This window comes from Equus quagga, chromosome 6 (assembly GCF_021613505.1).
Source record: "Equus quagga isolate Etosha38 chromosome 6, UCLA_HA_Equagga_1.0, whole genome shotgun sequence".
Classification (NCBI taxonomy): Eukaryota; Metazoa; Chordata; class Mammalia; order Perissodactyla; family Equidae; genus Equus; species Equus quagga.
The window spans coordinates 62094613-62122601 of record NC_060272.1 but is presented as its reverse complement, the minus strand read 5'-3'; the positions used below and the strand labels follow the sequence as shown (position 1 = coordinate 62122601).

General features: G+C 38.6%; 1 protein-coding gene across 6 annotated transcripts in view; it reads right to left on the bottom strand.

Annotated features, from left to right (window-relative positions):
- RNASEH2B (ribonuclease H2 subunit B) overlaps nucleotides 1–27989 on the bottom strand; it is a 65005-nt gene that overhangs the window by 20091 nt on the left and 16925 nt on the right. For 5 of the 6 annotated variants that reach the window (XM_046665043.1, XM_046665039.1, XM_046665041.1 and 2 more), the window contains 7 exons: nucleotides 23874–23945; nucleotides 21865–21972; nucleotides 19520–19596; nucleotides 14678–14792; nucleotides 4211–4275; nucleotides 2427–2532; nucleotides 1–82 (listed from right to left, as the gene is read on the bottom strand). In XM_046665043.1, coding sequence (XP_046520999.1) covers nucleotides 1–82; nucleotides 2427–2532; nucleotides 4211–4275; nucleotides 14678–14792; nucleotides 19520–19596; nucleotides 21865–21972; nucleotides 23874–23945 — 625 coding nt within the window. Of the gene's footprint in view, nucleotides 83–2426; nucleotides 2533–4210; nucleotides 4276–14677; nucleotides 14793–19519; nucleotides 19597–21864; nucleotides 21987–23873; nucleotides 23946–27989 lie in introns of those variants that run through there. The other variant, XM_046665042.1, reaches the window with a different exon arrangement.

Genomic DNA, 27989 nt, shown 5'->3' with positions numbered 1-27989 from the left:
TTTAAATATTTAGATAAGTCATCACTTAATTCTTTAGAGATGTAATCAGATATCAGACCGTGGGCATAACGAATATAATCCTCTGAAAGAAATACAATGTAAAATGAAAGAAAAAATAGTAATAATTATGGTAGTTTTACAGTCAAATTAACCAGAGTTCAAATTCTGGCTCTATCTGGCCTTAGAGAGTCACTTAAGCTCTTAGCCTGTTTCCTCTTTTGTAAAATGGGGATGCTAATATCTATCTATCAGGGTAGTGGGTGATATGATGGATATGATACAGGATGATATCAAAGATAGGAGATAATACAAATACAACAAGGTAGATGCTCACTAAATGACAGTTAGTTGTTTTCTGAGTTGAAGCCCTTGAATACAAATGAAATTCAAAAATCAGCTTAACAATGTGAAATATTTGCGTCTTTTTAAAAGACTAATCTTTTCTGGGTCTGCTTCAATATAGAATCAATCTAATAATTGGATAGTAATGAATATGCTTATTTAAGAGAAACAATATGTCATATGTCTCTATTAAGTACTTGCTTTATAAGAGTCCTGAACATTACATATATTCCCAAGCTAATAAAATGCCTTAAAAAAAGTAAAAAAAACTAAACTCCCAGAATGTATAACCATTAATTCTAAAGCATCTGGATCCTCGGTACTCAAATGAAGCTGTGGCATCAATTAAATACAGTTACATAAGACAATAAAACCTGTTTCAAAGCCCTCTTTAACTCAGTATTTTATGCAGAATACTAGGGGATGATCAAAGTTAATCATAAGACGGGATAACCACATGGGGATATAAACTACCCAAAGCAATATCGCAGGTTTGTTGCTGGGATATTCATCTGCGTCTTTCTTTCCTTTCTCTTCTGCCTTCCAGCTAAGATAACAATTTGCCTCAGGATTACTGAGAAAGAGACTGTTGCCTGAGCCACCCAAACTCACCAAGTCTTCAGTGAAAGATTTTCACTGCCAACACAGAACTGAAAGTTACCACTGGACCCTTCTTAAAATGTGCTCCTGGTTCTGAGTTAGTAATTATGCAATGAGTCATGAATAGACAAAGAAAACTATTTTAAGAAAGCCAACATATCATCTGTTAGCTTCTTCTGGTAGCATAACCAAGTTAAAGATCTAAAAAAAGGAAATAATGTAAAGAGTGTTAAGCTTACTTTATGGCTGGGGACCCTAAATGGCAATACAGCTAAGCCTAGACTCTCATATTTAGAGACTGGTAAGGACACTGGTCCCAGAGCAGAAGAGTTAGCTAGGATGAGTGACCTTGGATAAGTCACCTACTTCTCTGAGACTATGGTTTTTCATTTCTAAAATGAGAAGATCTGTCTAAATAATCTCTAACATCCCTTCTCCTACTTTAACAGAAATCTATGGTTTTATCCATCCATCCATCCATCTGACTCCATCCCTTCTCTCCTTTTGTTCAAGCCAGTCAAAGACACTGGCAGCTGGTAAACTCAGGATGTCAAGGGCGCCATCCACCACTCCCAGAATGGCGGGAGCCTGCTATTGTCTGTATGTGTGAGGTATTTTAAGGTCAATTTCTGGAAATCAGAGACTGCCTGAATTACCATCAATCACAAACAGGCAGCAGTTCTTAGTTTTTATTTTTTTAATGAAAAAACTCAGATGTTTCAGAGTTGTACACCTGAAATGGGGATTAGTCAAAAAAATTTCTGTCCCACCATTTGAGAGTGTTAATTGCATTATATACCTTTTTTACTCAACTATACAGATAAAAAGAAGAGGACACTACACTAGAAAAAGCTAAAGAATGTACCATAACAACCTAAAAGAAAAAAACTGCCAAGTGAATCAAGTTTCATCTAAAATCAAAATATTGAGACCTATAGTAAGACATATGCTTCCTGAGAGTAAGATGCCGACAGATGCAGCTCACTGGAAGTCATTTGCCCGCGAACAGTACAACAGAAAGGTCAGGAGTGTGGACCCGAGAATGACACCAGCTCTGGTACAAGCTCAGCTTTACCGTGTCCCAGCTCGGTGACTTTGGACACAGCCCCAGGCTCTCACTGTAAAATGAGACTCAGGGGGAAGGTCAGATGAGACGACATGTGTACACTGGCAACTCAGTAAAAGGTTTGACACATAACACACCTTCAACACGTGATAGAGTTGTTAGAGTTATTTTTACTATTAGAGCAAAATCAATATTTGCTAAATGAATGATTTAAGTGTCAATCACAGACAAGTGATCTACATCAGAAATATTACTTGGTTTTGAAACAAAATGTACATCTGCCACAAGATCCACGAGGACACACTGGCAAGAACGGGAAGCTTCTGAGACAGTAAGATTTTAAAATCATAAGACGGGCATTTATACATAAGCAACTTCCTCCAGATAAAAATCATTTCTAATGAAACGATTTCCTTACCTTCCTTGCCACTGGAAACTTGGTCACCGGAGAAAAATGCAGTTGACTGTACTCGGGCACCAACATTTACATTATTGGTTTTTAATGCTGCCACAGTCTGATTAACCTATGAAGTAACCAGAAGTGTCATATCAGGGTATTTTCAACTACCTTTAGAAATCCCTGACTTTCCAGATGGTCCTCAATCTATGTAAGATCCAGGGAGAAGTGTTTGCGAACCTAGAAATCTCTCTGCCAGGTATTAGAAGGTGAGAGATGGCTGCACATTTGGAGAAAGGTTGAGCAGCAGCAACAGCATTTCAGGAGGATCTCAATACATGGACTTCCTAAGGCCTACACATAAGAAGCAGCATATTGTGATGATCGAGAGCACTGACTCTGGAGTCAGGCTGCATGGGTTTTCTCTGTGACCATGGGCTAGTTACTTAACCTCTCTGTGTCTATCTGTGAAATGGGGATAAAAATAATACCTACCTTACAGGACTGTTGTGAGGATTAAGTTAGTTAACATACGGAAAGCCCTTAGAACACAACCTGGCACAAAGTTTATATGAAATAATTTTCTAAAGAAAATAAATAATACAAATTTCCTACATCCTAGGAATTTAAGAAAGGAAATACAGTCAATAAATGTAAACTTCACTTTGCTATTCACGTCATTATCATTTGCTAAGAGCAAAACCTGAACGCCAAAATTCTGCTCAGCACTTACCCTCTTCTCCACCCACACAGAATGCTACTACCAATGACAATACTGCAACAAACGCACAGGAAAAGTGAAACAGGGGCACTTTTAAAATCTTTTCACTACTTTGTACCGTAGGAGCCCGATTCATTCTACAAGATTCGTTTCCACGTTCCCAGGCTCCCAGTGTGCCCCGTAACATGATAGAACAAACCAACAAGACAGAAGAGAATCGTTGGAATCAGACTATAACTACTGGCACCCACTGAAGTTGCAAAAACTTTGTCATCAATAGATCCGGCCTGGTGAGATTCTTAATACGGAAGTACAATATCCTCAGACCAGTGGCTTTCAAGGTTTTTTGTTTTGTTTTGTTTTGTTTTTACCACAGCCCACAGTAAGAAATACATAGCAATCCGATACTCAAACACATATATAAATATATGTTTCATTGAGCCATAATTAACACTTGACCTTACACTGTGTTGTATTTTAATTTTCTATCCCGTCCCATCCCACGCCATTCCATTCCAAGAGAAATACTGGTTCTGACTTACTAAATGATTTGAAAAACACTGCCCTAGACCTTACATTAGGTGTAACTCTTAGGATTGCCAAGACACAGGGTTTGCCTGGAAGATGACCCCGCTTTGGCATCCAGACACTGAGCGGGGGACTCACGCCCTCTAAGCCTGAGTCCCGTCTGCCTCAGTCCTCTGCCTGGCCACGTGCGAACAATATCAACCGCTTACTGCAGGACTGACAGCAGCAAATGCATGTCTGGCCTGGAACTGTCTGGCTTGGAAGTCTCAAATCTATACCAACAAACAGCAAGAACTTCTTGCATTCAGTGGCGAGGATCACAGAGAAATGGGGATGCAGTCAAAGGAAAACATCAAGCTACCTCCAGAGATACATAAGTTAGGGAGGATGAAAAGTTAAAGATTACTTCTCATATGTGGATATCTTTATATAGTTTTCCTTTTTTAGCTGGATATACAAGATGGTCTTTGGATTCAGACTAACCACCTTCTCTAAAGATTTTTTAAAAGAAGCATTAAATTTTTCTCTGCCCCAAGGCCCTGGAGAGGTACTATACCTTTTTTTCCAGCCACTTTAATGTCTTCTCTTTGCTGAACTTGTAATATTTCTTTTTGTCTATTTCTGGGTTAAATTAAAAGAAAAAAAAAGACAACACAGTAGATTAAACAAAAAATAAACTCAAGTTTACATCCTATACCAGATAATTTAAAAATATTTCATAATAGTTTATATTCTTGAAAAACTCAATTGATAAACCTGACAGCATACTTGAGACATTTAAAAAAAATCCCAAAGGAGAATTAGGGTACCTCAGGTTTCATCCAACCGTCAAATGAGTGGGAATTTAAGAAAATCATCAAATTATACAAAAGAATCTGTAGAAAATGTAATTTTTAAAACTCAGCCAATAACATACCAAGCAACCTTCATTTTTCTGAATGATTTTAAGCTCCCCTCAATGTTTTCAATGAAAGACTTTTCTAAAATAAAAATGGATATCCCAAGAAACAAAACTGAAACAAAATGCAGGTGCCTATGAACTTCACTACATACATTCAGGAAAAAAGTCCTGTTAACTACTCAGTACCGTCCTGCTAGGATTAGTGGAGAAAGAAGAAAAGATACATCTATCTTTTAACGTGTTATCAATATAACCATAGCTATTTCAGGGGAATTCAGATTTATGGCAGGCTCAGTCTGGCCCTTTATGGGGATAAAAGTTTCAGCTCTTATAAATTATACTTCCTCCCCGCACAATCCACCAGCTTTACATACTACGTCATTAAACCCTTATTTCCTCGGTCACACTTCATTCATGGGGTTTCTTGCTTTCTGCGCAACCAGCGGAAGCAGCACTTCCACTCTGAGCCCCCGCCTCCGGGCAGGAGTTATCTTTGTGTCCACCGGAAATCCTAAGGCCAGCTGCATACTCGCCGCCTGTGACTCCGGGAGCCATCCTAGAGTCGTAAAGAATGACGTTTCCTCTTCCTCTCGATCGTAATCGTGGCGCGAACCGGAAACTGCTTATTCAGGGATCTTTCTCCGCAGTCTGTTAAACTGCTCGGGTTTCATTATATATAGTTTGTAGGGAGGGAGGCCGGCAGTCCCTGGCCTTAGCTCCTGTACGTATCCTCCCCATTTCAGCCTGTGGGTGTCAACACTGTGGGCAAGAGGAGGCAGGAGAGAGTCGGGCTGGGCCTTTGCACCCATCTTCTCAGAAGATGTTATTAGAATAGTAAAAAGGAGGGATTGTTGCAAAGGGCGTTGTCAGAAGTTTGGGAATTCCAAGGCGCAATGTCTACTATCCTGGAGCTAGGACAGCCTAGGCAAACAGGCTGCTGGAGAAGCAAGGCAGATGAGACTGCACGTGAATTCCCTGGAGACCATGTCCCACCCCCACATACAGGAAGGGGAATTCTAAGAGAGCATACAGCAATCACTCACTAAACGTATGCTGGTAAACGGGGTTTAGTTCTGTTCATTGCCTGAGAATCTCCAGAGAAGCTCAGTGCTCAGGCTTCTCCTCAGAAATCCTACTTTGACTTGGCTACTCACTTCTCTCTTGCTTCTCCCTCTGAATTTCCTGAAAGAATGTTCTACAGTCTGCTGTGCTTCTCCTCCCTCTCTCCCACTCCCTGAACCCCTTGTAGGCCACTCCTTTCCCTCTTGAAAATGCTCTTTCAGAAGAAGCGGAGACCGCAGGCTCTCAGCGGTACTGCTGGGGCTCCTGCACACCCAGCACATGATGTCTCCTTGGGAAGTCACCTACTAATGAGATGATCCAAACCAATCTGACAGCACGACACCAGGCACATAAGGAATTGATTCTTTCCCAGCTCAGCTTCCTCCTGCTCCAAGGCCAACTGTACCTTTGTCCTGGGGTGAGTTCATCCTGTCTCAACAAGACTAAACAAACCCAACCTGGAATCCCAAAGCCCTGAGCTCAGGCTCTGTGTCTAAAGCCACACTGTTCATCTTCCTCCCAAACCATCCTCCTGGTCACCCAGGCTGGAGTCTCAGAGCCATCACTCACTGTTGCCCTGCTTCCCACATTCCATCACTGGATTTCATGGGAGAGGGAAGTGTGGAGAGGAAAGGAGCCAACGTTATCTTGTGGAGAGACGGTGTGGAAGGAAAAAGCAAAAGAAAGAAAAAGGAAGAAATACTGTGCCAGAAATGAGGAGGCTTAGCTTCTTGTGCTGGATCAGCAACTGCTTCATTTCTTTAAAAAAATCGACTTCATTTAGGGCTGCTGTTCCTGTGATTAACACACTCATTTTGAGTGCACGGTTTGAGGACATGGACAAATGTGTAATACAGCCATGTAACCATCACACCAAAAACTTCCCTTGAGCCCTTCTGTGGTCAGTTCTCTCACACCCACCAAACTTCAGGTAAACGCATCTGCTATCATGGGAGCTTCATTTTTCCTGTATTCTAGAACCTCACAGAAATGGAATCCTACTTGACTGTGAGAGTCATCCATTTTGTTGCAGCTAGCAATAGTTCCTTTCTTTGTATTACGGAGTAGTGTCCTGTGTATGGATATCCCTCATTTTGTTTACCCATTCACCTACTGAAGGACATTTAGGTTGTTTCCAGCTTTTGGCTATTTTGAAAAAGTTGCTATGAAAACAAAAGGCTGCTCAGAACACTCTTGCACAAGTGTTTGCATGGTCGTATGTTGTCATAAGTCTTGAGTAAATATCTAGGAGTAGAATTACAGAGTTGTAAGACATTTTCAAGCGGTTATACCATTTTATGCTTTCACGAGCCAGGTAAGTGAGTTCTAGTTGTTCCACAACTTGTTAGCATTGTCTCTTTTTTTATTTTAGCCATTCTGGTGGATATTAATGATATTTCCTTGTGGTTTTAATTTACAGTTCCCTGGCGACTAATGGATACTGAACATCTTTTCGTGTGCCTATGGGCTATTTTTAAACCTTCTTTTGTGAAGTGTCTGTTCAAATCTTTTGCTGACTTTTTACTGGGCTGTATATCATCCTGTTATTATGTTAAATGAATTCTTTATCTATTTGAGATACATATCTTTTATCAGATATATGCCATGTAAACACTTTCTTCCAACTGTGGCTTATCTTGTTTTTTCATAATGGTGTCCTTCAAAAAACAGAAGATGTTAATTTTGATGAAGTGTAATTTATAATTTTCTTTTTACAGTTAGTGGGTTTTGTGTCCTAAGAAATCTTTGCCTATCCCCAAGGTTACAAAGATTTTCTCCTGTTTTTCTCTAGAAGTTCAATTAGTTTTCATTTTTGCATTTAAGTTAGTGATCCATCTTGAGTTAATTTTTCTGTATGACTGTGAGGTAAGGGTCATATGTTCTTCATATGGATATCCAATTTTTCCAGGTCATTCGTTGAAAACACCATCCTTTCTCCCACTGAATAATCTTGACACCACTGAAAAAAATCACTTGACTATAAAAGTGTGAGTCCACTTCTGGATTCTCTGTTCTGTTCCATTTATCTATATATTTATCCTTATGCCAATAGTATACTTTCTTGATTATTGTAGCTTTATAGTAAGACTTGAAATCAGGTTGTGTAAGTTCTCCAATTTGTTCTTCTTTTTCAAAATTGTTTTAGCCATTGTAGGTCCTTTGTACAGTCTTATAAATTCTAGAATCAGCTTATCAGTTTCTACCGAAAAAAAAAAGGAAGAAGGCTGCTAAGCATTATACTAAATCCATAGACCAATTTGGAGACAATGAACATCTTAATAATATTGAGTCTTCCAATTCATGAACATGGTATATATGGTATATCTCTCTCTATGTATTTAACTCTTCTTGAATTTCTCTCAGCAATTAATTTTTGTATAGTGATCTTGTGTCCTGAGACCTTGCTTATTAGTTCCAGTGACTTTTTTCTTTTTAAGATTTTATTTTTTTCCTTTTTCTCCTCAGAGCCCCCCGGTACATAGTTGTATATTCTTTGTTGTGGGTCCTTCTAGTTGTGGCATGTGGGACGCTGCCTCAGCGTGGTTTGATGAGCAGTGCCATGTCCCCGCCCAGGATTCGAACCAACGAAACACTGGGCTGCCTGCAGCGGAGCGCGCGAACTTAACCACTCGGCCACGGGGCCGGCCCCTCTAGTGACTTTTTTTTAATAGTCTCCTTTGGGCTTTCACACACATGACCATATTGTTTATGAATAAAGACTGTTTCACCATTTACTTTCAAATCTATACATCTTTTATCTCTTTTTCTCGTCTCATCGAACCTGCCAGGACTTCTACTACAACTGTGAATAGAAGTAGTGAGAGCAGACATCCTCATCTTATACTAAATCTTAGAAGAAAAGTGTGTTTAGTCTTTTAGAACGAAGTGTGATGTTAGCTTAGGTTTGTCATAGATGCCCTTTACCAGATTGAGGAAACTCCCTTCTATTTCTAATTTGTTGAGAATTTATATTATGATTAAATTTTGTCAAATCCTTTTTCTATATCTATTGAGAAGATCATACAGTTTTCCTTCTGTCGTGTGTAAATATGATGAACTCTATTGATGGATTTTCTAACGTTGAACCAACTTTGCGTTCCTGTGATAAACCCAACCCCAGGTTTCAATCTATTATCTTTTTCATATATTTTATTTGCTAACATTTTGTTAAGGATTTTTCAGTCTATCATCATAATGGATATTGGCCTAGTTTTCTTTTCGTAATAGTTTTGATTTTGGTATTGGGGCAATTCTGGTTTCATAAAATTAGTTGGGAAATATTCCTCCTTCATCTAATTTCTGAAAGAGTTTGAGTAGGAATCAGTATTTCTCCCTTAAAGTATGGTAGAATTCACCAGTGAAGTCAGCTGGACCTGGAGGGTTTTTTCCTAGGAAGTTTTTTAATTATAAACATATTTTTAATTAAACACTCCATGGACAAGATAGCCACTAAGAAACATCCTTCTTCAATATCCCAGAATGCTACACAAGGGCCAAGTACATAAACTACTGCTTAATTTTGAAATTTAAAAATTTTGATAAACAAGGAGGTTTAGAATATTCACGAGGCCCATAGATTATCCACAATTATGAAAAGTACCATAACATGTTCGTTTGTGTCCTAAATTTAATATTTGTGAGAGTTAGTGAGTTAGATAATATGTATGTATGCTGGAAAGGTTTCTTTCCCTAATGTGTCTGGTGCCTATAAAACTGGTCTCAAACATCTGGAAAGATTGGATTTACAAAATAAAGATGGAATAAAAGTAAGTCTACAATTAAATAACATGTTCAGCAATTGGGTAATCGGTTCACAAACTGGAATTTCCCTGATGTATTGTTGAACAAACTGCCTAGAGCACATTTTCACATCTACCTTCTCAATGTTTTCTACAACTGAGAAACTCATATGGTCTCTTTTTTTTCCTGCCTCCTGGGGATAGAAACTTGGCAACTGTACTTGGGGTATTTTAATCAGGTAAGTTTTCCTGGCTCTTCCTGTTAATCACATCGGACAGTGCGGTGCAGTTTTTGCTTGCAATATGAAACAGAGTGTTATATTCAAGATCAGGTTTATAACCCTCTGTTAGTCCTTTCCCCCGTCATCTCTCCACTGAATGTGAGCTTCTTTGGCAAGAAATGTGCTGAGCCCCAGAACTAGCAGAGACACATCGTTTCCTTCACTAATAAAACGGGCAGTGCTAAGTGAGGTCACTGCCATCATCATTCAGGATACAAACAAGCATGGTCGGGTTTATTCGGCAGGGAGAAAGCAAGAGGGGAAGGTTCTCATAAACCTAGCAGGCTGAACCTGATCTTTAATGCCACAGACTTTTGAGACAGCATCTGGAGTCTGATATCAAAATAGCTGGCTGGGGAATTTGAATATTTTAGGCTTTACTCTGCACAGTGCCTGTGGAGAGGCTGGAAGTTAAAAAACATCAGCTTTCTTCCTTATCTTTGCTTCCTGTCATGGATATTACCTGACCACTCCTTAGCAGTCCTCTTTCTTATTTAAAAATCCTAGTGATTGGGGCCAGCCTGGTGGCCCAGTGGCTTAGTGGTTAAGTTCACAAGCTCCACTTCAGCTGCCCTGGAGTTCACAGGTTCAGATCCCAGGCATAGACCTAGCACCACTCCTCAAGCCACACTGTGGTAGCATCCCACATAAAATAGAGGAAGATTGGCAACAGATGTTAGCTCAGGGCCAATCTTCTTCACAAAAAATAAAAATAAATAAATAAATCCTAGCAATCAAATACAGAGAATGGAAGCAAACACTAACTTATAAATGGACAATAATCCAAATTCAAATAAGCAGCCAGTACCCAAGGCAGTTACTAAAGAGGGTAACATGGTGCCTGAGAACAGCAAGCTCACTGCCAAGCTGAGAAGTGTCTTTTCCTTAAGCTATCAAATTTCTCTCTGTCTCCTTTCCTATCGCTCTCTTTTTGCCTCATAAAGGGGAATTATTAAGAGGAGACATATAAGATGTAAAAAAAAATTATTTCTGTTTTCACATGGAACAACACCTAAAAACTCTAATTGAGTATTTTGGAAGTGTTAACACAGTTGTAAGAAAGAGGGGAAAGAGTTGCTGTCACACAGACACGAGTTCAAATCCTGTTTCTACCACTTCTGGTGCTATGATACTAGTCAACTTACGTGAACTCTTTGAGCCTCAATTTCCTCATCTGTAAAAATGCAGGTTATAATAATAATGAAAGGGAATTATTGCAAAGATTCAGCAATATATGTGAAACAAGCATAGAGATGGTAAACAATACTTTCTCAATATATGGTAGACATTTTTACTATTTGATTATCTCCATTCTCCTACTTAAACCACTGACTATATATGAATCAACAGACCATCAAACAAATGTGTATTGGTCACTTAATATGCACCTAGAACTTAAACACCAGCAAAGAATTAAACATTTCTAATTCAGGAGGGTTAATTGTACTAACACTTATTGAACATTTTCTATCTACCCTGCACTCTCTGTGCATTGATTTATTTATATTATCTCATTTAATTCCTGACGCATCTCTTTGTGGTAGACACTAGATACTAGTAACTGCAATACTTAATGTTCATATGATGGTCATTCAGAAAGCTCAATACTATAAAGCTAAAAGAATGAAAGCTTTATTTTATGATTTAGAACAACTGTGCAGAGTACAAATTATAATGTATGACAGAATACGGGGAATACTCTCAACTCTTCAAACTCTTCATCTTACAGATGGAGGACGCCGAAAAGTTTGAATGATTTGTTCAAAACCATATAGCAAATACATTTTTAATTTTCCTTGCAGGCCATGAGATCGTGAGATCAGATTACCAGGAAATTCTTAAATAAATTCTTTCCCCAGAAGAGATCTGAAGAAAATATAACAAAACATTAACACTGGTTGATTATTGGGATTAGGTACAAATAATATTTGTAGTTTTTTTCTCTGAGTTTTTCTGCATCTTTAAATTTTTTAACTAAAAACAAATTGCTTCACCTGCCCATCTATTTTCATTTTTAAAGCAGATATATTGTCAACCTTTATATACACCAGGTTTCTAAAAACTCTAGGCCTCAAATTTTTCTTTTTTTCTTTTTTAATGACAGTAAGGCAAAACATAAAGTAATTCAGATTAAATTTCACATCGTCAAAGATGTAGGCAGTTCTCTGGAAGTCTCGGCACTTCCTTCATAATCTAATTCTTCCCCCAATGAACTACATTCCGTAAATCTTAAAATAATGAAGGTTTAAAAAAAAACCCAGGGGCCGGCCCCGTGGCCGAGTGGTTAAGTTTGCGTGCTCCGCTTCAGCGGCCCAGGGTTTCACCGGTTCGAATCCTGGATGCGGACATGGCACCACTCATGGCACCGCTCATCAGGCCATGCTGAGGCGGTGTCCCACATGCCACAACTAGAAGGACCCACAACTAAAAATGTACAACTAGGTACCGGGGGGCTTCGGGGAGAAAAAGAAAGTAAAAAAAAAAAAGAAGATTGGTAACAGCTGTTAGCTCAGGTGCCAAACTTAAAAAAAAAAAAATTGTATTAAAAAGCCCCCAAAATTTTAAAAACAAGAAAAAAACAGTAAGATCGCTCATGCCTCAATCTTACAAAAAGCCCTTCATCAAAATACACACAAGCAATTCCACATTACTTGCTTCACCTCTTGACTAGAACACAAATATGTGAAATATTTTTCTTTACGTCAGTTCTGTATACAAAAACAGCATACTGAGATTGATGCCTTTTTCCATAAAGATCCAAAGGGAAATACCAGTATTTTGAGTTTACAACTGGTTATTTAGAGCCGGTCAGACAAGATAAGGATAGGGCACGCACTTTCTATTATAGTAAAACTCCCCAAAGTTAGGCGATGTTGAGAAGTGAAAGAGATCAGGATAGGTGTTCAGATAATAATTCAAGAAACAGTCAGGGGTCCAGTGTGCAGAAGTCAGGAAGGAGAGAGGGAAGCTCTTGTTTTGAAACACAGGTTGTAAGCTAACAAGTGCTAATGCATTAATACCGTTTCTGAATCTGGGTTTCTTGGTTTTGGTTTAAGATAACCGTTCTCATACAGTTATCGTAAGAATTTTGGATAATGAGTTCATTGCATTTTCAATTTACGTTAACTTGGTAAAATTAAAATGACTTGCATTTATTCCTCATTACTTTAGCTTTCAGAAATGGTTATGGCTACCTCATTTGTCACCCACAAAAAGATTACTGCTCCTGCCAAGCTCAGTATCAGGGAATGGCTTTAACTGGGCTGCTTTGATAAAACCTTGGCGCCACACATTCCTCAGATCCAAAATGGAGCTCTAAGTCTGGCCAAGTGTGAATTTATTAGACCCCTCAAATGTGAAATGCAATCAAAGAGGTTTTACCCTTTCCCACTGTAAGTTTACACTTCTTAGAATCACCACTTTCTTGGTCCCAGAAGAACTGTCATAGTTGGCCAAACTGTTTATGACCCCAAACAACCACAACTTATCAGCCTGTTGTTTTGGTTCCCACACTATGTTTCCATATTAACCCTGAAACTACTTGCGTGAGTTTTTGAGGCACTGATGCTAAGTTTGTATAGCAGTTCTAACCTGTCAAAGCAGTCACACACAGCCTCACTTCCTCCTCTCAAAATTTGAATGAATATTATCTAAAACTCATCTCTTCATTATCCCAGCCAGCTCCTCTCACCCACGTTCTCTCTCTCCAGGATGCCATGGCTACACATTCTGTAGGTCGAGACACAAATCCACAAGTCATCTTGACTCTTCCTTCTTCTTGACCACCATCGAATCACCAAACGTAGCTGCTTCTACCTCTACAATGCTACTTCCTTCTAGTTCCATCTCTTAAGCTCAGGCTACCATCATCTCCTGCCTGGACAACTGCAGCAGCCTCCATGGACCTGGCCTTAGCTTCTCCAATATATTCCCCACACTATAGCACTGCCCTGCTTAAAACTTGGCTGACACTCCACTACCATTTGGTAAAGCCCAGATACATATAAGGCCCTTCACCACTGAACCCTTGCCCAGCATTCCCACCCATTTCTTCCTTACTAACCTAAATGCATCCCTGGCATGCTGTCCCCTGGCTACAGTGAACTCCTTGCAACTTCCTAAACATAACAAACTTTTCCTTACCTCCGTGCCTCTGTTACGCTGCTACTCTGACTTATCCTTCAGGACTCCACTAAGAGGTCATTTCCCCGAGAAAAGCAGCACAATACCCACCTACCCACACTCCCTACCCAACCCAGGCCAGCTTATAAACCTGTCCTGTGCATCCCCAAAAAACCAGAGTTCACTTCCATTACTCCCTACTGTCATTGCCCTACTTGTCATTTGCCCTCATCAGATTTGAAGGTTGGTTAGGGAAAGGATAGTCTTATTTATAGTCATGTGTCGCTCAATGACAGAGATACTTTCTGAGAAATGTGTCGTTAGGCAATTTCGTTGTTGTGCGAATATTATAGAGTGTACTTACGCAAACCCAGATGGTATAGCCTCCTACACACCTAGGCTATCTGGTACTAATCTTTTGGGACCACTGTTGTATATGCAGGCCGTTACTGACCGAAATGTCATTATGCGCTGCATGACTGTTTAAGTATCCCCAGACCTAGCACTACTGCTCAACATATGCTTCTTAGTAGGTGCTCAATAAATGCTTCTTGAATCAATAAAGGTTCTACGTAATTTTACAAATGAGAAATCTGAGGCAGAAAAAGCAGTTAAGTGACTTACCTAAAGACACAGACTAGCTCAAAGAAGAACTGAGACTACAGCTCAAGGCTCGTGATTCCGGGCCCTGCAGGAGACAGGCCACCGTATTTCACTGGCTGGAGTTTCTAAGACTTAACAATACAATGTGACAGAGGACTCCTATTGACAAGCGGAAGCAAATCCGAATGACAGCTTCCCCTATGACCAACGTAGAATAAGTATTACATCCAGCGGGCCTTCAAGTAGCTACCTTCTCAGACAAAGGCCAGCCTTTCTAGCAGCATAAGCCTGATTTCAAAGGCCATATACTATACCTCTTTCCTCCGTCACGTGTCGAAGTAACTTCTCAAGTTCAGGAAGTTTCAGTAACAAGATGCAATTTGGAAACTTGTCATCCACCACAACTTGATCTAGGGGCTGAAACTTTCCCTGAAAAAAGACTTTAGTCAATTAGAAAGCAAGGATTCCAGTCTACAAACTCACACATTAAAAAAAAAAGACATATTACCTCATGGCTGGTCCTGCAAACTTAGTTCAAAGCCACTTGTTTCACCTAAGGAATTCCTAAACTGGAGCAGGCTCCAGAACTGACTCTCAGCTCCCTTCAGGAAGCTCTTGAAAGCACTGGGGTTCCAACCAGCACACCACCTACCTCAAGGGTACAGTCATTGGATGAAACAGGGGAGCAAAATTCTGGAAAGCGCTAGAAGCTATGGAAACTTGCAAAGATGGTAGAGATTGCCTAGGGCTGGTCCAACCAATTCAATTTGAGGAAGAACCAGCTGAGGTCACAGAGCAGGAGTCTTGACCATCGCCCAGGAATCAGCCCAGATCAACCCCAGAGCAAACATCTCTCCTCCTCATCCTCACTCCAGGAGTACTCAAAGAGGCACCGCAACAAAAAGAAAAACACCCAAAGTGAATTTACACCTGTCAGAGCTGTCTGGCAATGCTTCTAAACACAGGCGATAATAAAAGAAAAGGTAGCTAGAGGGATAAGTACAACTGCAGACATATTGAATCAGGCTCAGCCAGACAAGTCTGTAAGGCCTGATGGCCAATGGGTCAGAGTGCAGAACATGAGAATTCAGAATATTCTTCTTCTCAACTGGGTTTAGTTTTTCTTAGTTTTACTGGTAGCATGGAGGGGTGAAGACTGTCTAAATTATTAGTCCCCTGCCTTGGGGATACCAGACTTTATAAAAGATATATGGTTGCCCATGTCCCACTTCTAGCTCACTCTACTTTTCTGTTTTAGTGACAACTTTGTTTGCTGTGTTTGATCAGTTTTCTTCCTGCGAATGCAGCTTCCTCTGTTTTTAAGGGTGAAGTCTTATCATTCATTCAGTAACACCTGTGAAAGCTTGTCATACTTTCTGTTAGGTTAACAAGTGGCAAGAAATGCCTCAATTTAAATGTTCTTGGACCCGGCCCCACGGCCAAGCAGTTAGTTTTGCATGCTCTGCTTCGGCGGCCCAGAGTTTCACCGGTTCGGATCCTGGGCGCAGACATGGCACCGCTCATCAGGCCATGCTGAGGCGGCGTCCCACATAACACAGCCAGAGGCAGTCACAACTAGAATATACAACTATGTACCAGGGGGTGGGGGTGTGGCTTTAGGGAGAAGAATTAAAAAAAAATAACAAAGATTTGCAACAGTTGTTAGCTCAGGTGCCAATCTCAAAAAAAAAAGACAGATTGCCAATTTAAAATAAATAAGTGTTCTTTTTTTTCCATAATATAGTAAGAGTAATTCACAGATTTCCTCAGTCTTATTGATTTTAGATTTCTACTTTAAATTCTTCCAAGATCAACTAATATTTTAAATATTTAACTATTTTAAAACAATATTCTACTTATATATAATGGACTACCACACAGTCATGACATAATATAATAATTTCATAATTAACTATTTCATTCTTGTTTTCTTCACCATATATACATAAAAAGGAAATGCAATAAAGAACTAAGGTTTTTTTTGGTTTTTTTTTGAGGAAGATTAGCCCTGAGCTAACTGCTGCCAATCCTCCTCTTTTTGCTGAGGAAGACTGGCCCTGAGCTCACATCCGTGCCCATCTTCCTCTACTTTATATGTGGGACGCCTACCACAGCATGGCTTGCTGAGTGGTGCCATGTCTGCACCCGGGACCCGAACCAGAGAACCCTGCACCACCGAAGTGGAACATGCACACTTAACTGCTGCACCACTGGACCAGCCCCAAAGAACTAGTTTTGAATATAAAGTTAATAACAGTTGGGATAGCTAGAAAGAGGAATTATTTTCACTGATGTTAAAATAAATCTTATGATTAAAAACCATAGGCCAACATTTCAAAAGTGTGTACCAATATATTTTTTAACTAAATGGGAAAATATCACATCTAAAACGTAGGGAAGGAAATACTAAACATCTCATGAGTTACTTAAAGGGACAGTTCTAGTATTTGAGAAGAGAAAGATGGTTTACAATGAAAGCTAACCACCAACTTGAACAGGATTTCTGCTTCAATCTGCATCTGTCAACCTGAATCAGCCACAGCACCCCCAGAGACTCCCAGAAGGCCAGGGTGGGGGTTAATCCACCAGAGTCATGGTCTTAATGGGAAAAAGGGAAACACTACCAAAAAGTGGGCAGAGAGGCTTTAAAAGTTCATCAGTGCAGGTACTAGCTGGTTGGTGGCTTTCTCTCTGTTAATGTATCCTAGAAAACAAATGGGAGCCAAGTGAAGTTTCAGCTTCCTCCCTGTATATTGCCAGGGCCTTCCCGGTGGTGACTAGAGCCATTTCTGTTCCTTAGAGACACACAGCTTACTAGCCTCATGCTTGTATGCCCTAATTATATTGGCTACCACGGCAGCTTCCAGATAAGGGGAAATATGATTAAACTAAGGAATAAAACTTTGCTAATCCACATTAAAGGACAGAGGATTTAGAAAAGGAGGAAAATAAAAGAAGCTAAGCTGTATCCAGAGAAATCATGAATTAACATTTTAAGTCAGTTTTATTACTTTCAGTATCTACAGCAAATTAAATTGATATACTCACAAAAGGGCAGTTTGGAAATTAGGTCTAAGATGAACTCAGAAGCACTTAAACTACACGCAAAATTGAGAGTAGCAAACAATAGATTCTCCTGAGCAGTTTAAATAACACTTATTCCTTAGAGTTGTTAATTCAAACGTTTTCAAACTGTGGTTGGTGGATCCCTGGGAGTGCCCAGTATGCTTTGAGGGGGTCCACAAGCTCAAAACTATTTCCATAATAATGCTAAGACGCCATTTGCATTTTCACTGTGTTGACATTTGCACTGATGATTCAAACCCAAAGGTGGGTAAAGCTGTGGGCTCCTCAGCATCAGTCAGGGTGGCGGTGACTGTCCTAGAGGCCACTGTGTTCCTCACCGCCACGGCCACGTACTAGCAGTTAAAAAAAGCCAGTTTCACTTAAAGATGTCCCTGGTCAAGGAGTAAAAGCAATTACTTTTATTTAAATCTTGACCCTTGAGTGCAAGTCTTTTAAATACTCTGTGTGATGAAAGTAAGGTGTCACGAAAGCATGTCTGCTACCCACCAAGGCACAGCGATCATCTCACGGAAAAGCACTGGTGTGAGCCAGTTGTGAGCTGAACTAGCTGCTCTTATCATGGATACCATTTTTACTTGAAAAAAACACTGTGAACTATGATTATTTAAACTTAGGTATTTTGCACAACACAAATGAAGTGAACCTGCCACTTCAAGGGCAAGATTGACAGTACCCGTAGCCAATGATAAAATACTTGTAGCCAATGTTAAAATTTGAACAGTCAAGCAAAAATTAGAATTGTAAAAAATCTGTATCTGCCACTATGACAGCTTACCGATACTTAAAGAATTCTCTGATGAGATTGGTGGTGATATGAACAAATATGAGTGTGTGTGTGTGTGTGTGTGTGTGTAATGAGATGTGTCAACATTTGGAAGAGCTGCATAATTCAGTGAAACAGTATTTTCCAAAGGACCGATGCATGATATTACAAAGTCACACATGGGTAAGAGACCCATTCTCAGTGCAAGATAGACCACTAGATTTTAATGTAACAGAACATGTAAAGTTCATTAACAGGGTTTCAGATTCCACACTGCAATTAATTTTTAAGAAACTACCTGTTTTTGATTTTTGAAGTAATATCAGAGAAGAATATCCACAATTGTCTGAAAAAGCTATTACACTATTCCCCCCTTTTCTGACTACATATCTGTGTAAGGCTGCATATTCTTCCACCAAAACAATATATGCAAACAGAATATCTGAAAGAGAAAATAAATGCAGACTCAGATATGAGAATCCAGTTTTCTTCTATTAAGCTAGACACCAAAGAGATTTGCAAAAATGTAAAACAATGCCATACTCTTCATTGAATTTTGTCATTTGTTTAAGTGAAAATGTGTTATTTATGTTAACATGTACTGGGTTTATTATTTTTAAGTAAATTAATAAAATTATTTTTAAATTTCTCACTTTTAATTTCTAATATATTAAATATTGATAGATAAAGCCCACAGGGACAAAAAGCTCTTTGGGATCCTTAATTTTCAGGACTGCAACTGTATCCTGAGACCGAAATGTTTCAGAACCTTTGGCTGAAACTATTACTACTAATAAACTCTGTCTTTATATTAAAAAGGCAAATTTTATCCATCTGAGATTTCTTAGTCTCAACTAGAGCTTCCTCATTAATGATCTTTAACCAGACAAGCCCCAGTTTACCTGTGTCACAGTCTCTCACAAAGAAGAAAATGAAAGAAAAGTCTTTCTTCTCTTCAGGCCTGAGGTCAATTTCTTAACATTTCTATTGTATTTCAAAGCTAATGAGTACTTCATGATAACATTTTCATTGGCAGGTTTTGTCAAACAAGTAGGACGCAGAGCAGGGAGCCTTGGGCAGTTCTCAGAGGTCCTGGGTCAGCTCACCCAAGATCAGCCGCTGGTTCTCAGGTCTGCGCTCAACGCTCTAATCCACACAGCACACGTGATACACGTGATCTACACCCACCAGATTAAATCTGAATTGTGGGGAATCTACATTTGGATCATTACAAGGAGAGAGAGGAGATCAAGTAAAAACCAATCTATTCTGTTTCCTTGCTACTATCCCAACCTGGGAAACTCACCTCTTTGTCAGCCTTTATAAGGTAGTGGAGAAGCAGAAATAGAGGGTCCATCGGTGTGGCAAAGTGGAGAAGACCCCCTATAGATTAAAAAGAGAACAAAGGGAATTCAACGTCTGGGAAAGATAACTTAGTTATTTCATCTTAATCCCAACGTGGAAAGCGTTCATTGAAAAATATATGTGAAATTCCAAATTCAGAAGCTCTTCTTACACAGGCCCAAGATTCTATGTGATTCTCTCAAAAGGCAGAATGTGGTCCATGAGATTTTACTCCAAAGAGCTTCAAATCCCTGTGTGGAGAGGAGAGCCAAGATACTGAAATTGATCTTTAACTTTCTATTTCTTCTTTAGAAATCATTTTTAACAGAGCCCCCCCACCCCAAAGAAAGCAGGGGTTGGGGGGACTATAGAGAGAATGTGAACCAGACAAACTTGTATAAATCTATCGATAAAGCCACAGTAAAATGTAATTTCCTGTGCTTTTGAAGACAAAGCCAAGGGAAAGCAATATTATTCTCTCTGTACATAGCTCCTTCTACGGTCTGTGGGCTCATAGCTCTGAACTGCCAATGACTCAAAGATCAGAAGGTTGTTACTCACTCCAGACTCTACCCCATGTCCCTACCTCAAAGAAAAAGGCAAGAGGGCATGAGTCTAACAAGACTGAGCATAAGAAACTGAAAACTCTGCAGTAAGATTAATGATGCTCTCCAGGATAGGAAAAAAGGCAAATTAAACAACTAGCCTATCCAGTCCCCACTCTTCTTTCCTCTATCAACTCCCCTCCAAGCACCCCAGACTCCTTTTTCCATGGAAGTGAACCAGAAGAGGTATTGCATCAAATGGAAGAATAAACAATTCCTTTATCTCAGTACTTGTTATTTTGGTTTCAGGAAACTCACGTACTTACTTTTATTCTCTAACAGGGCAACCTACCTATACAGCCAAGAAATTCTCACCCTAAATTGTATATATGAATCCATTTCATGGAAAGTCACAAAAATTTAAGGAAGTAATTTCATATTATGATATTAGTTGATTATTTTTTAAAAAGGAGAAGAGAAGTTTATGAAAACAACCTATCAGAAGCTCTAAGCTCATTTTATATGAGGCATCCATTATATTCAGAAATTAGGAAGAGGTTTCTAGGTCTGAAAACAATAACCTAGTGGCTATTTTTAAAAACAGCTCTTTCTTCAAGGTTAAGTTTAAAAAGAAGACAATAATGAAAAAAGCAGGTACCTTTGCTGTGAACCTAAAATAACTCTAAAAAATAAGGTCAATTTAAAAAGAAAGCAGATACCAATTCAGACAGTTCAGAAGAAATGATCAATCAGTGCCTTCCAATATTTTCCAGTTTCATCTGGATATAACTGTGTCTATCCAGCTAAACCAAATTGCAAGCGTATGACATGAGAAGTTAGAACTCTCATATATTGCCAAATGAACAAGCATAGCAGCAACAATAAAAGGGAATATATGCTTTCCACCTGCCAGGCTATACATAGACTACCACTGCATTTCAGCAACTGAAAATCATTTCAATTCTTCTCATGCACATATGTACATGACATTTATCACCAGCAATAAACCCTTCTGGAATGTCTTAGAAGAAAGGCAAAGTGGCCTTTCTACCTTAGCGTAGTCAACAGAAAGTAGAGGGCATAGAAGAAATAGAAAGCACTCTCTGGAAACAATGAGAGAATAGGCAGAGGGAAGTTAGAATGCCTCAGCTATCCTATGACTCCCTTCCAGATCCGTCAGAAAGACATGAGGTACCCTTTTCACTTTTGAGTCAACACTGCCTCCAAAATACAGGAATATTAAAAGAAATAGAATTTTGGTGTTGGGTGTGTGTGTGTGTGTGTGTTGGGGGGGGGCGGGTACTGGCAGTAGTAATTTATATAACAGAGCATTAAAAAAAACTTAGTTCTATTCTCTTTTAAAAGCTATATCAGTATTCATTTTCAAGGATATCAGATGTTAAAAACTTTAAAATCCTCAAATGTGGCTAACAGAAGAGCAAAGAGTTTCCAGTCAACACGATGTGCACTCCATGGCACAAAGGTCACCTAACTTCTAAGGATGTGTCAGTGTTTTAGGAGACAAATCAGAGTGTTAGTTAAAAATTTCCCACTATCTAAGACATATAGCTATGGTATTGATCTAAATTTGCTCAAATTTATCTTTCTTTTCTCCTTGATTAAACCCTTCTGTGATACCAAGGGAGAAAAACCCATGGACTAAAGTCCCAGCCGGGTAGACAGACCCGTGCGCCCATGCATGAAGGACGGAAAAGCTAGAGCACGCGCTTAACTGATGAAGACATATACACTAGTCACTTACCTGATTGAACCGATTGATTTATAAACCAAGAATGGTGTTTTTCCTTGAAAACTTTTATTTCAAACAGCTGCTGCAGACATATATTGAACAAGTAAATGGCTCCTTCCCCTGTTAAGACAAATCTGTTTTTTATTTGTAAGTTTTCTCACACACACACAAAAATCAAGACTATCCAATAGTTCTGAGGAATGTTCCTAATATGAACACAAACATACATAGATACATTCTATACAAACTGACCCCAAGGAAAGCTTATAGCTATTATATACAGATGCTTGTTTTCCAGCTCTATAATCCTCACTAAACTTAAACCAATAAATAAAAAAGAGCAAATCGTTTATCCTAACCGCTGTAAAGCCTCTCACGGAACCCTCCCTCAGATCAGGGGGGAAAACGCATTCTTAAACTACCCAAACCTAATGGTTCAGCCAGAGGAACTGAGCTGGCATGTGGGCCCCTGTCCCCTGGGCAGTGTGTGGCTCCCCACACGTGGGGCCCAAGATAGGAACTGAGCCCGCAGACCCCGAAGGCCAGCTCTAAGTGAGAAACGCAAGGGCCCTTCAATGCTGACATTTTTTTCTAAACATAGTGTAATCAGTGCCCCTGAGTTTGAATCTCTTTCCATGCTGGGCACGTGCCTGTGGGGCAGTTACGTAAACCTTTCCGTGCCTCTGTTTCCATAACTGTAAAATGGGAGCAATACGGAACCTACCTCACAGGGTTTTTATAAGGATTAAAGAGACCAAATACACATAAAGTTCCTAAAACAGTACTTGGCATATATCAAGTGCTCAGCAAATATTAGCCTTTATTTTTCTATAGTCAATGTAACAGATACAAACATTTATTCCTCTGTTATCTGTGAACATTCAGATAAAACAGAAATTTTACAAGAAGGCTGACTTTTTTGTACCTCTACTTTTGTTAAACGCTTTAAAATATTTACTGCTACCTAAACCTTCTCTTGAAAAGCTATTTCACCTCAACTTAGTCTTACGCATAATTAGGAGTTCCAAATAATCAAGCTTACCAACTATATTCAATTTCATTTCAAAGAAAGGAAAACTGGAGGAAGCCAGGAATGTTTTCCTCTCTTGTTGCTTTTACTTATATGTCTTTCCAACAACAATAACACTACCTATTGCCTTTCCCTCGCTTTACTATTCAGTAATACAGTCACCAGGAGAATGCTCTAATTTGCTAAGTATCAGATGTCCACTCAAAAACCTATAAAATTAATAATAACCTTATAAATCTTGTAAAATAAATTAATGGAAAAACAATTCCACATAGAGATAAATAGTATCATCAATATTACTATATATTTATAGTATATTTTAATATTTTTGCCTAAAAATTAGAAAACAAAACAGAAAATAGACTGACTATAAAATTAAAATAAAGTCATTTCTGATAAAATATGTATCTCTTCAATATACGAGTTAAATACAAAAAGAAAATTACCCTTTGACAGGGAAAAAATATAGTACTTTTTGGTCAGAACCAAATAAGGAAAGTACAGCTAAAAATGAAACTACTCAAAATCTTGGCACGTCAAGAAAAACTTTCTCTCACTCTTTTTTTTTTTAACTCTGGTTGTTTATTTTGCTTTATAACATAAAATGAATATAAATGGAGGCTAATGTCGGATAACTACTCTAAGAAAAGTTGGCTTAAGAGCCAAAGAAAATTAGTCTGTTTTCAGAGAGAAATCAAACATACTACTTTTTTTTGTTTTGCCAGCATTTCTGATGAATGAACAGTTCTATGGATGAAAATTATAAGAAATAAAAAATGTTTAGGTCAAGTGAATTATCTGAGAAGACTAGTCATGTCATTTTCTTGCTTCTGTCACCCTGCAACACCGTCTTACCTTTAAAAGCTATTCAGGAAGAAGAAACACACAAAGGCAATTAAGTATGTACCCTTTTCAGTCACAACGTTTAAAAAAATGTTCAAGTAACCATCATGGGGGGGGGGAGGAGGGGAGGGAAGCGGGGGAAACTTACCTGAACATGGATTAACCAATTTTATAAACATAAGCCCACTTTTCATCTTCTTTGAAGCATCTTTTAAATATTCTGAAAAGAAATGATGAGTTTGTAAAATTAAAAGACATTTGCTTTGTTGCTCACCTTAGTTACTTGACTGTGTTTTTCTTTCTTCTATTTATATGATTTTTCTTTCTAAAATTTTTAACTCAATTCTATTGCTTACAAGCTGTGTGGAGTTGAGCAAATTATCAATTTCTCCGTAGGGTGCAGTGGAATTTTAGGTAGTTTTAATTTATTTCTTTGAGTGATGGGGAGCAGGACTCTAAGGCAGATGGCCTGGGTTATATATAACCTTGGCTCAACCATGTGACAGCTTTGTCGCCTTGGACAAGGTTCTTCATGTCCTATCTCAGTTGTCGCATTTATAAAATGATGATCGTAACATATATACTTGCCTTTTAAAGGATTAAATTAGCTCATCTGTTGGAAGTTTTTAATACTCAGACAAACAGAAACACAGAATAAATGATAGTTATTATTACTAGTATTACTATTTTTATGAAATGGAACATTTTAAAATAAAAATTAACTGGACATTTATAGTTTTTGCCCCTAATTGTGATTACCTAATCGTGTCCTCTGCCAGTTTTTCCAGTGGGGTTTTCATCTTTATTTTACTACTTTATGAGGAATCTTTATACAGTAAGGATATCAACTCTGTTTTTAACGATTTTTTTTGCCATGCAGAAGATGTAAAATCTTTGTGTAATTATATCCATATTTTCCATTATGGTTGTACCCTTTGTATGATACTTAGAAAAGTCTTCTTTTCCTCAAGATTGTGTGAATTGCCTATATTTTCTCCTAACACCTTCATATTGTATCTTTAACCTAGCTGGAATATATCTGAGTATGAGAAACGGGGAGGAGATCCAACTTTAATTTGTTTTCAATGAGTTGTCCAGTTGTACCAACACCATCTACAGTTGTACCAACCCATCATTGAAATATTCCTTTATGCTAAATGTTTAAAATATATTTATAAGTCTGTCTATGGATGTTCCATATTGGTCCATTAATCTGTGTCTTTATGAGCATTAGTACCTCAATATTTTGATTATAGCTTTAAAATACATTTTAATATCTAGTGAGGTAAGTCCCCTCATTATGTTTCCTCTACCATATTTCACCGTTAACGTTTTAATCATATAGATCAAAACATAAAGACCATGACAATTTTATTTAGAACACCCTCCACAAATTTTGAGTGGCACATTCACAGAACTCTCTTGAGGACTCTCTCTCCAAAAGGAACAAAGGGGCTTTGATAAGATGAAGAAATGGACAGAGCAACAACCTACCAAAGAGCAAATCAGACAACTCTGAGGGAAGGAACGGTTAAAATACAACTTTCTTCTTAAAATAATAGTGACATTAAATATATAAAGAAAAAAACCCTAATTTTGAGGCAGGCCCAGTGGCATAGTGGTTAAGTTTGTCTGCTCTGCTTCAGCAGCCCAGGGTTCGCCAGTTCGGATCCCAGGCATGGACTTACACACTGCTTGTCAAGCCATGCTGTGGTAGGCGTCCCACTTATAAGGTAGAGGAAGATGGGCATGGATGTTAGCTCAGGGCCAATCTTCCTCAGCAAAAAGAGGAGGATTGGCAGTGGATGCTAGCTCAGGGTTCATCTTCCTCAAAGAAAAAAACCCCTAATTTTGAGATTTCCACTTGCAACCAAATGGAGTAACAGGAACCCAATTTAACCTCCCACCTGAGACAATTAAAAAAAACAAAACAACAAGATATGTGAAACAACTATTCTCACGACACTGGACACTGAGCCATACAGGACAGTGATCCCTGAGAGAGGGGAAAGAGCTGAGGTGAGCCCTATGAATACCCCAGCTTACTGCCTTGAGAGAGTTTCCAGGTCACAGTGCAGAACCAAGAACCTAGGTGAAGACTGGCAGACTCCCTGAGTTGAAGAGATGAAGCTGAGAGTTCTGGAGACACCATGGCTAGAGTTCACAGGTCAGCATACGGGAAAGGAGAGAGCTAGAAAGAAAGAAAATCCTAAGGATCTGCAAAGGGTATAACTTGAATATGCAACAGAGTACTCATCAATGCATCCACATGATGACACTCCCTGAGGGCTAGGAGGAAAACCATCTGAACAGATTAGCCAGAATAGTAGCTCACATTCATTCAGGGCCCTGAATTGGGCCTGTTCCCAGACACACTGGAAAACCTCATAATTCAGAGGGCATTGGGTAGCGTACTCAAAAGGGTCCTGCCTGAGTAGCAGGGAATAAATAAATCTAGACTAAATGCTGCTCTGGTCCCACCAAACTAACTTTAAAAGCAAGACCTAAAAGGATCATACTGTTTCCAAGTATCTTCACTGTGTCCCAGATTGAAGCTCAAGATTATTTATAGGAATACAAAAATATTCATCAGCCAAAAAGGTAAATGTCTGGCACACTTATAAAATGTCTGGCATCTAATCAAATATTACTAGGCATTCAAAGAAGCTGAAAAATATGGCCCATAATGAAAAAATTAAAGAAATCAATTATCGAGAGAAGGGGATTGATATTAGACACAGATGTTAGAATGAACAATCAAGGTCATTAAAAACAGTATTCCTCATGCAAAAAAAATTAAGTGGAGACACACAAGATTTTGTGTGTGTGTGTCAGGAAGATTGTCCCTGAGCTAACATCTGTGCCAATCTTCCTCTATTTTGTATATGGGACGCCGCCATGGCACCGTTTGGTGAGCAGTGTGTAGGTCTGTACCTGGGATCCAAAGCCACGAACCCTGGGCTGCTAAAGCGGAATGCACAGACTTAACCACTATGCCACCAGGCCAGCCCAAAGAAGAAGATTTTTTAAAAAGACCCAAATTGAAATGAAAAATACACCAGATGGGATTAATGGCAGAAGATTAATGAACTTGAAGACATAGCAGTAGAAACTATCTAAAATGAAAACACAGAGAAATAGAAATAAAAGTAAAAAACGAGTATCAGTAAACTGTGGGACAACTTCAAGCAACCTAATAATATATACTTAATTGGAGTTCCTGAAACAGAGGACATGGAGAACAGAAAAAATATTTGAAGAAAGTATGGCTGAACATTTTCAAATTCGATGAAAAACATAATCCCACACATCCAAGAAGTTCAATAAACCCAAAGCACAAGAAATAGGAAAAAACTATACATCAGAATCAATAGTTCAAAACCAGTAATAAAGAGAGAATCTGAAAAGCTAACAGAGAAAAAAAGACATTATATACAGAGGAACAAAGCTAAAAATGACAGTAAATTTCTTATCAGAAACAATGTAAGCCAGAAGACAACATTAAAGTACTAAAAGAAAATATGATGAACCCAGAGAAAATATCCTTGAAAAATGAAAGTGATAAATAGACTTTTTCAGACATACAAGAACTGAAATAAATAATCGCTAACAGACCCACACTACAATGAAGATTAAAGGAAGTGCTTGTGGCAGAAGGAATGTGATAGGCAGATGAAAATATAAATGTAAAGAAAGCAATGAGGAACACTTATAATGGTGACTGCAGGGGTAAATAAATAAGGGTTTTTTTTAAAGATCATTGACTAAACAAAATTAACAACAGTTTAGCGCAAGGTTTATAACATATGTATGGCAACAATAGCATAAAGGCCGGGAGCGGAGACATGAAAGCACAGTATTGTAAGTTTCTTATGCTCTATGTGAAGTGGTGGAACAACACTTGAAGGTCGACGTAATCAACGTATCTGTACAATAAACCCTAAAGCAGCGACTAAAACTACAAAACAAAATTGCGGTCACTAATAAGACAACACAGGAGATGAAATCGAATCATAAAAAATAATCAAAAAGAAGGTAGAAAGGGCATAAAAAAGTACAAAGAACAGATGAGACAAACAGAAAATAAACAGCAACATGGCAGACTCGAACCGAACCACACCAATAATCAGATTCCATGTAAATAGTCTGTACACCCCAGTCCACAGGCAGAAATTGTCAGATTGCACAAAGAAGTAAGACAAAACTACATGTTCCTATAAGAAACACACTTTAAATATAAAAACACAAGTAGATTAAAAGCAAA